Genomic DNA, 13,613 nt, shown 5'->3' with positions numbered 1-13,613 from the left:
TTTTCAGATCACGGACTGTTTCTCCTAAAAGACTGTTCTTAATCTTATTCAAGGACTTTTGGAGTCTTAAATCTGGAGAATCGCATCCATAGAACACAGAAATTCACGTTTTACAGGGTTTTATCAGGCAAAATGAAATAGTTTGACTACATTTTTAATAGATTTCAAATTGAAAAGTACTCTAAGTTAGTTGAAGACCACAAAACTGAACTGGTCACGATTAAGACATTCCCGACTGAACAATAGATTGAACAATAAATGGAGAAAAATTAAAAACGGGAAATGAATTCTTAAAAGGCCATGGGGTCGATCTGTGTTGAGGACATACAAACTGACGTACTGTGCTACCAAACTTACACTCACAGAGGTTAAAGAGTTGGATTTTTAATACTCTTACACTTATTCATTCAGATAACACACTCTGAACTCTGGACAATAACAGTATCGACTGATTTATGGGCTCTAGTTTCCTGTGGGTGATTATTAATGAAAGTCACTTTCCCGTCCTGGTCGCCCTGTATATGCTTTTACTCACCCGGGATGTTTGAAAACAACAGGTACCACTACCGAGGAGCCAAACTCAGAACTAATATTTTATTCAGCACATCAATTTATATACAATCTGAAACACGTCTCATTCCTCCTTCGTCTCTGCCGGTTTCAGTAAGACATCTTCACTCCTGAACCACAGAGCTTCGCTGGTGTGACTGGCGATGATCGCCCGCTCGATGAAAGGTCCTGAGGGGAGGAAGAGGAGGAGAGAGAAGGAAAAACATTAAGATCCAGATAGGCTTGCTTCAATGTGGTGAGAGAGGGAGGTGTGGAGTTAAGAGCAGGGGTTGGAGAGGAATTTCTAAACCGCTTCTCGCAAGTGAAAGAAGCCTTCGCAGGATGATGCTGCAGGAGAGGAACGACAAAATGGCAGACACGATGAAAAGTGCAGACATCTGACTGAAATGAAAGCAAAAGGTTCAAAACCGAGGGTTTGGTGACGTGAGTTTTGCAAAGCCAACACTATTATTTCTAATTCAGCCAACAATTCAATGAGGCTGCTGCTCTTCTTCTTTGGCATTAGGGCAGAAATTTAATATTATGTTCACTATCGGCTAATCTATTATCACTTCTGATGAACTGTAGACTGCAACTAACATCCTCAATTAATCTGACGATTATTTTCTGGATAAACAGATTATTCCTTTCAGTTGTAAAATGTCAGAAAAGATTTCCCACAGCCCATGGAGATGTCTTCAGATGTCTTGTTTTGTCCAGCTCACAGTCTAAAAATCCAAAGATACTTTAGTGCAATGAAGACGAGCATCAAAGCCGGAATCAGTGAATTTTTGTTATTTTTGCTTAAAAATGACTAAAGCAATTATCTGACAGTCAAACTAGCCGCAGATTAATTTTCTCTCGATTGACTAAGCAACTAATCAACTAAATGCTGCAGCTCTAATTAAATGATTAATTGTTCATTCTATAAAATGTCAAGAATGAAAACAAGTGCCCATCACAATTTATCTGAGCCCAACGTTCATTTTAACGTAGCAAGTCTGATAAGCAGCCAAAAAACACCTACTCATTTCATTAAGACGTCAAACGAGAGAAACAACCACATTTTTTGCATTTATCATTCTGTAAGAAGCAGATTTTTTTCTTTAAGAGACTCAAACAACTTAATTAACAAACAACACACCCATGAGTAAGAATTCTGTGGCTTGAAACTGAATATGTAACTGTTGCAGAGCTATATGGGATTTACAGCTGCAACTAACAATTATTTCCATCGTCATTAAATCTTGATTTGAAGGATTAATCACCAAATAAATATATAAAGCAGCAGTCAGAGCAACGTGAGACACTGAATCTCAACATTTTAACTCAGGTCAGGGGTTCAGCAAAGCGGGTGAACCACCACTGGGGCACTCTATCGTCTGAAAATGATTAGTGCTGGTGCCAACACCATTACGATATGAGTTTCAGCACCTCTACTAAAATGATACACTTTGAGAAATACAAGAATCAATAACTTCTGTTCAGTGTTGTCTTAACATGAACATCCGTAGCTATTAGAGACTAAAGATTGATCTGATCCGGCTTCTTATGCCAACGTTCAATCCTCTATGCTACATGCGACGCCTCTCGGTCAGTACTCAAAAAGCACTCAGGTTGGACATGTACCCAACCCTGCCCATCACGTTTCCTCAAGAAATGAATGCTTTTCGAGAAAGAACTAAACAGCTGATTCACAGAAACACTTAACATTTAGAATCAAAAACCCAAAATGAGAGACAAAAGATTTTTTCCAGTCTTTCTGGAGCAACATTCGGAGAGAAACCTCCATCATATCTGAAGTGAACAGGACTGACTGAACAGTCTCGAACCTCTGGAACGGGGCCGTCGTAATCCTGGTTAACCTGTCTACACTTGACATGGACCAGCACTATTGAGGCATGACTGTAAAAATATGTTGTGAGGAGTTCTTTAGAACATAAAACAGTCTCCCACGATAAAAAAGCCAAAAATAATAAAGACCAAAAAGAAGTAGTCTGAAAACTTCTAATACAAATCCGGCTGAGCATAAATTTGGATAAGATTATGTCAAACAGCTACTTTCAATCTCTCACCCACTCATCCTCTCTCTCTCTTTCTCCTTTAAACGTTCCCAAATCCCCTGCAGTCTCTCTTTCCTCTCACGTATTTTAAGTATTTTACTTATGAATAGTAATTTCAGCATCATTTCCACTGTTGTCCATGTTCTCTGCATTCAGGTCTTTATTTGTCAGCATATAGTTGTGCTTTTGTCATGAATAATTCCCATAAGCCCCCGTGGGGTTTTACTTTCCCTCACCCACACGTTGCCTTTATACTCTCTTCTCGGTTTTAAGCGTTTATCCATGAAGCCTCCTCTTGTTTCTGCCCACGCTGCAGCCATTAGCGTCTGTCCAAATTACTCTTTAAAGGACGTTAATGGAAGTAAGGAAAAAAAAAAAACTCAGCTCTTACGCAGCTAAATCAAGTAAGTAACGGTAAGTATTCCACATATTCAAATCTTCTCATCCCTGACTTCTGGGTGCACAGGTAATTAAATTCTGCCTAGAGTCCTTTAGCGCCTCTTGTCGGGAAGTTGAACTGCTTCGTAATGTTTGCTGGCACCAGCTCAAAGAGAGCTCTCCGCTGACAGAGTTCAAAAAAAGCCCAGGTGGCTCAGCTTGACATACCGCCTTCATCGCCAAAAGCCGCTCTCCGATGACAATTACGGAGCCGGAACGAGCCACTGAATGAGACGTGTCACTCAGTTACTGTAGCGCAGAGGGCCCTTTGGGCGGCCGGGCGGGCTCAGCGGAGCGTTAACACTTACAGACTTACAGGGCGAGCGGTAAAAAGTCCCACAGGGATCATCATCAGACTAAAACTGCACACCCTCAAGTTTACCGTGAGCACTTTAAAGAGAAGCAGCTGCTGTGAGTGCAGCCACATGCTTAGCGCAGGGTTTTCTTCGGTCTGAAGCAGGGTGAAAACGTTAAATGACCTCGGCCGAGGGAGTTTCCTTTTTTTGGTGTCATTTGATTCGATCTGATTTGATTTGTTTGTTTGTTTGGTATTTAGCATGAAATCTCAGAAACTATTTTTTCATTGAAAGCCGGTGGACAGTTAGTCAGATCTGGATCAAGATAAATATTTAGGTATTTCAGGTCCATTTGACCAGGACATATAGACAAAAGTGTGTGTAGATGCAAGGGCAGCTTTTTTTTTTTTAAATCAAATTCATTAAATTCTATGATTTTAGATAATAAAATACGTATTATGATGTTGACGTTTTTCTTTCTCTCTTCTTCTTTCATACATGTGTTACCTGAAGATGTCTCTGTTATATTTTCAAAGGTTGATTTATAATGGTGTCGAGTCATCCCATGTGGAATGGGACAAATGTTTGGCACGACACAGAAATAAAAATGAACTATCTAATAGAGGAGTACATAAGGACAAGATTCTCACTAGTGATTCCTTCACTGTTTGCCGTTGTTGCTTATGGTGCATGATTTCCCATTTAAAAAAAAACATGATTCATCATATTTATTTATTTATCTATTTATTTATTTATTTATTTATTTTCCTGTACAGATGTTTTTGGGGAGTTTTTCCTCATCTGGTTCAATGGTCTAAGGACGGGAGGGTGTTGTATGCTGTGCAGACTGTAAAGCCCCTTGAGGCCAGTTTTTGATTTGTGATATTGGGTTATACAGATAAACCTGACTTGACAGGAGTGGCTGTTGAGGTGTCCATCTTTAACCATGCCAGCAGTGCGACTATAGGGGTGGCAATGTGTCAGCTACTTGTCAGCTACCTGTAGACACACTGTGGTAGACAAGGTTTCTACCACTACGCTCCAGACTGAAAAATTTCAACAACTACTGCTTCTATTGGCAAAACTTTTGTGCAGACATTCATGGTTCCCCGATGATGAACCCAAGTAACGTAGGTGATCCTCTGACTTTTGCTGTCGCCCCCCCACCAGGTCAAAATTTCAACTTGTCCAATGCTTTGGTTTATCTTACAGTCTGGTTTTCTTCACAACGAGCAGTACATCCTCACAGAGCCGCTAGCCTGGCTGTAAACGCTGGAGGCTGTGCCTCCTTTCAGTTGCAGTCATGTGGCCCTGCTGCCTGTACACAGATTGCCATATTTTTCCTGCATACTTCAAAAACAGACACCAAGTTTATTTCCCGCCAGCTGTGGTAAACAGCTGTACTCTGTTCACAAAGGGACGACACAAGTAGACGACACATCTGAAAACAGGCAGCAGGGTTAGTGGGAATGCTGCTTCAGACTCAAACAAATGAACCCAGTGTGTACACAGCCTTCATCTGAGTTGCCCTGAGACTTGATGAAAGATGGCTGAAAAACTGGAGAGAGAACCATTATTCAGTGTTCTGCTGAAGAGACACGTGCTTGAATGGAAACATGGCTCTAAAGAGAGAGATTCAATATGAATGGGAAAGTAAAGAGTTCTTGATATGAGAAGTTCCAGGTGGCAAAGGGCAGCTGGTTTTAAAACATCTTCGATCTGTGTATCTGAAAGCTCTGCAGTTTATAACAGTGAGGGCACTGTTAGACATTTTATTTAGCAAGCTCAGAGTTAATTATTTTTCTAGATCATTTAAATCTCTCGCTCTAATGAAGGTCAGTTAGCTGATGAATACACTCTGAATCTTTTTATTGATTGGAGAGTGGAGAAAATGTTCAGAAACTGTCTGCTGCTCTGTTCAGTTCTCACAAGCGCTGGAAGGAGAATGACTGCCTCAGCAGGGCAAACCGGGGTCATTTTCATTCTGTGTTTAAAGGACCATTCCTTGACTACAAGTCATGTATATTTTACATTTTACGTTTGAATGCGTGCTGCAGTTCGAAATCTCTTAAATTGTTTTTCCATCACTGTAGACAGCCATTAGTTTCCATTCATTCCTTTACAACATGAGAATCAGCAGACTCACTATTTTTGCCAGTTTGACATTACTGTTGTGTGGCAGTGCAGTCGAACTGCATAACAATAAATTAATTTTGACAAGAATTCATGAAAAAATGTTCTTGTCAAATAAAAAAACAATTTAACATACAGGATAATCATTCTGTCACTCAACTCTTATCCCTGCATCCCAGCAAAATGTGGATGAAAACTGGCTCGTTTTTCAATAAAACACGAGTTTTTGTCAGAATACGGGTCTAGTAACGGCAGGAAACGTGACTGGACAGCCAACTCTCTTTTTTGGGGAAAAAAGGATTAAAACACTTGTTTAGGGAAATGCATCAGAACGCCTGGGGGGAAAAAAAAAAAATCACAGAAAACACCTGGCTGTCGTCTGCATGAGTTCGGCTACAGAGCTGTAAACTGAACTAGAGAGGGGACTCAAAACCAGCCAGCAGACAAAAGCTGGCATGATTTGAAAGCTTTTCCTCTCTAACAACAGTTACAACCGCAAATAAAAATCCATCACCAATGTGTTATGTTACTCTGGAGAGCTGTGAAACAGTGACAGAGAGCTCATCAGTTGCTCTCGACAAATGGAGAGCAGCCCTGAAGTGATTCTGCGTCAGTGGTTAAACTTGTGAGTGGACTGGTGGTGTCGGTTTTAGTGAACATACCCATATTGGCCGGTCGGTGGGAGCAAACATCAATCAGGATAGTCTGCAGGTTGGCTAAGATGTGGTCTTTGGGCATGTCAAGCTGTGTAGAGGAGAGAAAACAGTATGAAATATAGTCTTGCTACTGTAGCTTAAACAAAGTGTATTTATATTTTATGTCTTTGCTCGTCTTTTGCTGAAACGTCTGTAATCTGCTGTCTCCTTGAATAAATACAACTGAACAAAAAACACGTTGCCATGTTCCTTTTCATAAATGGTGAATGATTTTGCGTTTTCCTGCACTTGATCATCATACTCATGGTACAAAGCGTAAGAGAAGGCAACTGGACCCTTCACCAGATGAAACTTTCTTAGTGATTTTTGAATGTATTAAAATTACTTTTTGATCTTTGTCTAGTCAAAATGTAGCTTAGCTGAGCTTTTTTTTTTTGCAGATGTTCAGCTGTTGCACCACTGCAGATTGTACTGGACTGAGCGATTCCCTATGCATAGTGTACATACATACATAGATGCTTGTGTGCAATCGTTTCCTTGACGATAGTACGCACTGTGGCATGTATCAGGGATCCAAGTCAGATGTTTAGTTCTTGTGTTCATTGTGTATTGTTTGTATGGACTGATACGTCTGTTTGTATTTAAAAGCACAATAAAAAATATTGAAAAAATTATTGCCTAAATACACCCCGACCTTTCCCACAGTTCTTGGCGGGATGCACAGATTTTATGTTCCAGTTTCCTGTTGGCAAAACAAACTATTACTTGTTTAATCAGGATTTCGTTCTTAGCTTTTAGTATTTGAAAATTTAAAACGTAAAACCGCCTTTTCCCAGGACACTCAAGACCACAACTAACAATTATCTTCATTATCAAATAATCCACCAATTATTTTCTTGATTAATCCTTAAGTCTATAAAATGTCAGAAAACTATGAAAAATGCCTCAATCTCAGTTTCAGAGTCTGTGATGCTGACTTCAAATGTTTAGTTTGATCGAACCTACAGTCAAAAACCCAAAGATATTCATTTGCTATGATAGAAAACCAGGAAATCTTCATATTTGAGAGGGCGAAAACTGAATTTGCTTTTCCATTTTTGTATTAAAATGATTCAAACAATTAGTCAAGTTTCAAAATAGTTGCAGTTATTTTTCTGTCCATCACCCAATCGATTAGTCGATGAATCGTTGCAGCTCTAACGGCTATAACAATCACACGTCATGTATGGTTCTGCTGTCAGTAACGACGTACCATGGCTATCTGGGTCCTGACGTAGCAGTCGCTCTCCACCATGTACTCATGACCGGTTTGAAACAACTCCAACATCTTGGGAATATTCGTGCCAACTGACCCTGGGTGTCAACAGAGAAAAGAATCAATCAGCAGTAGAAAAAAAACAGTATTGTCCCCATTATCAGAGACCGATATAAAAACAGCTTTAACTTCTGTTAATAGGTATAAGGCTTAAAAACCTGCTTTTGTGAATAAAAGTAGGTTTTAAATCCTTATACCTCTTCGTCCCGCAAGTTAAGCTTCAATTTGGCGGGACACGCCAGACATATGTTTTGACCCTCCGCTTACCTCTCTTGCTCTTTGGAAACTTCTTCCTCAGTTTGTTTTTCAGTGGTACAAGCTTCGGCAGTACATCTGGAACTGCTACGTAGAAGTCTGCTGAGATCTCGTCATCTAAGATCTAGAAATGAATCAAATCAAGATTCCATGAAATTAAACTTCAAGACTCCTGCAAGGTGGGTAAATGACATTTACATCCAAATACAGATAAGGAGTCTGAACGGCAAACAACAGGTGGAGCAAACATTGTTGACAGATTTATAGGTCGACGCTGATCTGTATGGGCCCATATAGGAGGTGGGTTTGTCCTTCCTGTTTGGTTCTCTGACAAAATTTCACATTACGTTAATGATTTGTAGCAGCCAATAAATAGGTGAACATGGCGCATACAGCAGCTATCTGGCTTCTGACTCCTTCACTTATAAAATGGTTGTTGTCAGACCACTGATACAAACTGCTAATTTTGTAGCAGTGTGTGCTGACTTGTAAATAAGATTTACAGTAGACGCTGACGGAAATGCTGGAGTACCATAAGCTGATGGAGACTCAAAGACAACATCAACGGGAACTTTCCTTAACAACAAAACAAACTGCAGCCTTGAAAATGACCAAGTTGAAATGTGTTTACATATGGAACAGTCTGAGCACAAACTAAATATTATCAGCTTTTCTAAATTGGTATTTATTGCAGTTACTGTGACGCAAGAAGTTTCATTTCTACATAGCCAGTGGCAAAAACTCTTCCATACCCTTTAATATTGTTTCTGAATTGTTTTAACTTGCACACTGCTTTTTTTTCTTATTTTGTATCTACAGTATGTGATGTGTTCATGTGCTTTGTGTTTTACATCTTGAGTTTCACTGAAGTGCAACCAATTGTTCTTTGCGGAGAAATAAAGTGATTGATTGATAGATTGATGGGTGAATTCAACAACAGCGCTTTCAAGACACAGTCTGGTGTGGACGAGGTTTAGATCAAGGAATTACAACCTTAACTGCCCTTGTGACTTTGTTAGTTTTACCGCATAGCTCAGAGGTTTGTGTGTGTGTGTGTGTGTGTGTGTTTGTTTAACTGTGTGAATTTGAAATAGAGCCTTAACTGCCTGCAGATCTTGTGCCCTTCAAATATTTAATAACAAAGGGAAACAGGACTGGATGTTGTGGTTGAAATGAATATCACATTATCTCTATTCGTCCAATACTGATATATATCACAATATGACCATCGTTTGCAAAGACACATATAAAAATAGCCCAGCAGACATTAAGTGCAATGAACTGTGCTTCACTGTTATACAGTGCATCAGACAAAAGCCTTGAAATGTCTGAACCAAAGACTTTAATCCCTCGCATTGTTCATTTTTACTTTGCTCGGTCTTGTTGATTCGGAAAACATATTTTGTAACAGGTTAATTCATTACAAGCATACTGCCACGATACAATTCCAAAGAGAGTTGATGGTTTCATCTAGAGAGAAAAAATAAACTCGATCTGAGCGTGCTGTATGTGATGTACCTTTGTTTAACCAACTCACCGGCTGTATGAGCTCTTCCCCTCCAGCAAACACAGCTCCGTTCTCCTGAGCAACTTTAACTTGATTAGCATCCTGCAGAGAAAACAGAGACAACGTTGCCCATTTAAATCTGATTTGGGAGTGTCAAAGTCTGTAGGACCCCACCGCTGTCATTTGTTATGGTCGTTAAAATGCACATTTAAGTCACAACCCACAACCTCTGCCGCTCGACAGGAAGATTAATCAAATCCCGCTTGTAGTGTAGGTTTCTGTGACCAGAAAACAGCCGCAGCCCGAGCCCATTCATTACAGACAAGTGGGGTGACAAATAAAATGTGCTGCTACACATCTGAATCATGCTCAGACATTAAAGCAACGGACAATCAATTGGCTATGAAATTAAGATTCAGTGAGGCTGGAGGAGAGGAAAGGAAGTTTTTACCTCAGTGAAAACTAAAACTTTGTTCATCTCCGTCCGGAAGGGGTAAGGTAAGTGCACGGTGCTGACAAAGGAGTCGACTTTTTTCTGTAACGAGAAAAAAGATTCAATAATTACAGTAATCAACACTTAGCGTGCTCCAGGTAAATAAAAGATTTGGGAGAACACACAAGAAAAAGGACGTTGTCAATCATAAACCAAGTTTAGATAATCATGGATTAAATGTATTCCACCACTACTATAACTTTTAATTTCTCTGGAGTGTACTTAATTCATTATGCATTGGAGCTTTGGTTTTGCACAGTTCTGCAGAGTCAGGGAGATGAAAGTAAAACAGAGTCTGTCTCGTGTGGACATGCTGTGATGTGAAAACAAACTCATGAGGTTTTTATTGGTCCGTGTCACACTGTTTTTAGCTGAGCAACTGCTCATGTTGCAAAGCTTCATGCTTTAAATATCACTGATTTGTGTCGGCAAGGTGACAGCAGTAACAGCCAGAGTGGGAAAGTACCCGAAGAAAAGGCCAAACAAGTCGGCCGAGTCGGTTAAAATTAGTCTCTGAAAGACGCTTTGGCAGGTGATCAGCAGTTATCAGGACATCCTCATCTATTTTGAGGATCCAGCTACTTTCTCAGGAGATTACTCGAAATCTGTAGCAATGCTGATGTGACCATTTAGCCATTTAACCCAAATGCATTATACAGACAGGTGTTTCTGTTATTTTGCCGACCCCATTTATATCAATCAGGGTAGGTGGTTAGGGTTACAAGGGCAACGAGTTAGTGTAACTTTAGGGCAGCGACTAATGATTATTTCCATTATCAAGTAATTGTGAAATTATTATTTCAATTTATCAATTCATTAAAATAATTACAGATTATTCTTCTGTCAATCAACAAATCGATGAATCGACTTATCCTTTAAGGTGTAGCAATTTTGAAAACCTTAGCGCAGCAGTTAAATGTTGCTTACACAAAGCTCTGCTAAAACACAGGATGTAGTTCTATAGAGAACGTGGGCAAATAGCTAGCAACCACATAACCTGAGTCCAGTTTTAACCAGACAAGGCTTCAATGGACTACAAATATCACCTCGGAGTTCTTCATTTGGAATGAACAAATCCAGAGAGAACAGCCACTGTGTTGATGCTGTTACCTTTTTCTCCAGTTTCATGTCTAGCTTCAGATCGATGTAAACAGGCTGGCTGTGGGGAGTGAAGTCCAACACCTGGAAGTTCTTCAGCAGGTCGACGGCATCAGCTGCATTGTAGATGGTCCTGGGGTAGTACCTCATAATGTACACATCATCCACAGGTGCCCACGACGTCTTGCCATAAGGCTTATGTCTGTTTGTGTCATCGATAACCCTCTTTTCTTTCTTCACCTCCTTCTCTGCGACCTCTTTCTTGTCTTTCTTTAGTGCCCTGACAAACAATAAGGGAGATGTTAAACTGAGAAATATTTGGTTAATCAGGCCTCTTCCTTTATCTTGTCTTGATTTTACGGATTACGTGACATCACTTTTTATTTGCTCAGAGAACAACAAACTTGTTATAGTGGACATCCACATGGGCTAAATGTGCCAAACTCTCGGCGGGTGAAGCAGAAAAAAAATCTACAAAGTCAGATAAATTGTCTCTGGATGAAAATCTTTTCACTTGGGTTTTTCTTAAAGAGTTTGTGATCTCACCTGACAGCTGCAAATGTCCTGACAGGGAGAGTCCTCTGTGCGGTGTGTGAGACCCCCGTGTAAGAGGGACCGCTGGCGCTCAGCAGCTGCCTCTGACATCCTGCTAAAACTAAAAAAGGGAAAAGAAGCTAAGAAAAGGAAAACAAAGGGTACAAATACCTCCGTTTAACACAAAGATGCTGTTCTCTCTTTTCTGTGGGACAGAACATCAAACTGTATACCAGAAGTTTGAAACGTTTTTTTTTTGTTACCTTATAAAAGGCACTTTGATTTTGCATAAACCACCAGTGCACCATTGACTATCTGTTTAGTTCCACTGGAAGATGTCATGCAAGCTGGTGCAAGCATAAAATAAAATCGGCTTGGTGTATTGGATACGTCTAATAATGACGTAGAGAAATATAAATAGATATTCTAAAATATGACCTCCGTAATTTAAATAATGCAAAAAACATTTAAAAAAATGTGCAACACCCGACTTGAGTTGATCTCCTATGCAAAGATAACAGTATTCACCAGGGCTTATCTCTGCCAAACAGAAGCAGACTGCACCCAGTATTCCTGTTATTTGCATGAAACTGGAATAATTTGCTAATATTTGCCTGTGGATGAAAATCTGCCTGTGCCAGTGTTATTTTATCACGGTGTCAGTGTGAGCTTGTTGATTTGCAAGACAAAAGGTGTCTGAAGTTCTTCATAGCAATAATTAACATGCCCCCCAGAGGTACTTTTAAGTTTACCACCAACAGCACTTTTCGCCAGTCTCAGAGTCTGCGGTTGATTCTAAATATTTCTGTTTATGATAGCGAATACATCTCGGGATGCCTGGAAGGACGTGTGGCGGGACAAGCTGACTCGTGTAGGTGTGGTTGTACATCTGTGTCTGGTACATCTTCACCTACTGTGTGCAGGGATCAAATCAAATGAGGTAAATCACGTTTTAACAGGAAAATGCAGGTGTCGTTGCTATTCCCGAGTCAGGCAGAGAAAGACGATAGCAATCCGTGCCGAGTCTAAGCTGCACTAATGCGTAGATACAGTTTTCTGCATTACTGCTGTTTGGTTCTTGAACTTCTACGTTCAAAAGTGGGGGTCTTCTCGAAAGAGATTTGGCAGAATCTACAGCCCCACGCATTGACCGTTTGCCTTCGCTAAAATGTTTCGCCCCGAAACTTCGTACAGGAATGTGACGCTTAAGGACATAAGGTTCAAAACAACATTATTTAAACCGATTAATTGAATCGTTTGTGTTAACTCCTCAATTCGGCATACATATGACCCACCAAACATCACTTTAATTTTACTAAATACCTACTTTTTAAAAAAACGCCCACCACGACGTGTTTTGATTCAAGGGCGCTCAGCAAAGACCGATGGATCCGCGGAAAAACGGTTCATTTCGTTTAATTAAAAGTTCCCTTGGTGATTGTATTAACGCCGAACTAAACGAAAGATATAAGTAATTCAGATATAATCATAAGTGAAGTTTTTCCAGTGCGGAATTATTGAATAAGCAAGGAGACAGTAAGAATTATACATATTTGCGATGTGTTTTGCGATCTGTACTCTTCAGCCAAGCGGGCTAGCTAACAGAAAAGCAGGCAAGCTAATAGGCTATGGCTGTTTTGCCCTTTAACCGAAACAAAAGAAACAAATAAAAAGCCTGAAGGAATTAGTTTATGCTTCTCTTAGCAAATACATGAACGATTTTTATTGTCAGTTAAAAAGTAAATTAAACCAAAACAACTGACCTTTCCACACGTTCCGCGTGCAAGTTGCCATGTCTGGGAATGCCTTTGGTCCGTGTGAAAACGACGATACGTTCTCAACGGTTCCCATCGAGAGGAAAAACCGAATCTCCATTCAAACATGGATAATCCATGGTTACATTGGCCGTCGGGAACCACACAGAACTTGCGTAAAAATAAAAAAACATCTATGAGGAATTGTTAGGGCCCAGTCTTATATTCGGCTTACGTTGTTATACAACTCTTTACTTGTTATGGGAAATGTTTGACTTATAGTAAAATTTAGTAATTTTCAGAATGCAGTCATGTTTTTTTTTTTTTTTTAATTAATGGAAGATGTATTTTCTTGGTGGATCAACCACATGCCAATTTTTTCACCCTCTTCCAGATATTCTAAAAAAAAAAAAATTCAAAAAAGATAAAGTGATGCCCGCTGCATTCTGTGTATCTGTCTATATAAATCCCATTAAAATATTTAAAGGAAGTTTGGTAATAGTGTCTTGTGTTTTATTTTAT

The 13,613-nt window shown here is 39.7% G+C and overlaps 1 protein-coding gene across 1 annotated transcript; it reads right to left on the bottom strand.

The window, feature by feature from the left end:
* Nucleotides 1-575: 575 nt before the first annotated feature.
* Nucleotides 576-13,247, bottom strand: mrpl1 (mitochondrial ribosomal protein L1). The gene is made up of 9 exons (XM_040154566.1): nucleotides 13,101-13,247; nucleotides 11,350-11,458; nucleotides 10,816-11,083; nucleotides 9,664-9,747; nucleotides 9,243-9,314; nucleotides 7,718-7,829; nucleotides 7,388-7,488; nucleotides 6,142-6,223; nucleotides 576-738 (listed from the first exon to the last, which is right to left on the bottom strand). The coding sequence occupies exons 1-9, from the start codon at nucleotides 13,210-13,212 to the stop codon at nucleotides 635-637; spliced, it is 1,044 nt and encodes a 347-aa protein (XP_040010500.1). The 5' UTR covers nucleotides 13,213-13,247; the 3' UTR covers nucleotides 576-634.
* Between the last annotated feature and the right edge of the window lie 366 nt (nucleotides 13,248-13,613).

This window comes from Xiphias gladius, chromosome 19 (assembly GCF_016859285.1).
Source record: "Xiphias gladius isolate SHS-SW01 ecotype Sanya breed wild chromosome 19, ASM1685928v1, whole genome shotgun sequence".
In the NCBI taxonomy this organism is placed as follows: Eukaryota; Metazoa; Chordata; class Actinopteri; order Istiophoriformes; family Xiphiidae; genus Xiphias; species Xiphias gladius.
Note: the sequence above shows the minus strand (reverse complement) of the source record. Positions and strands in the feature narration are given on the sequence as shown.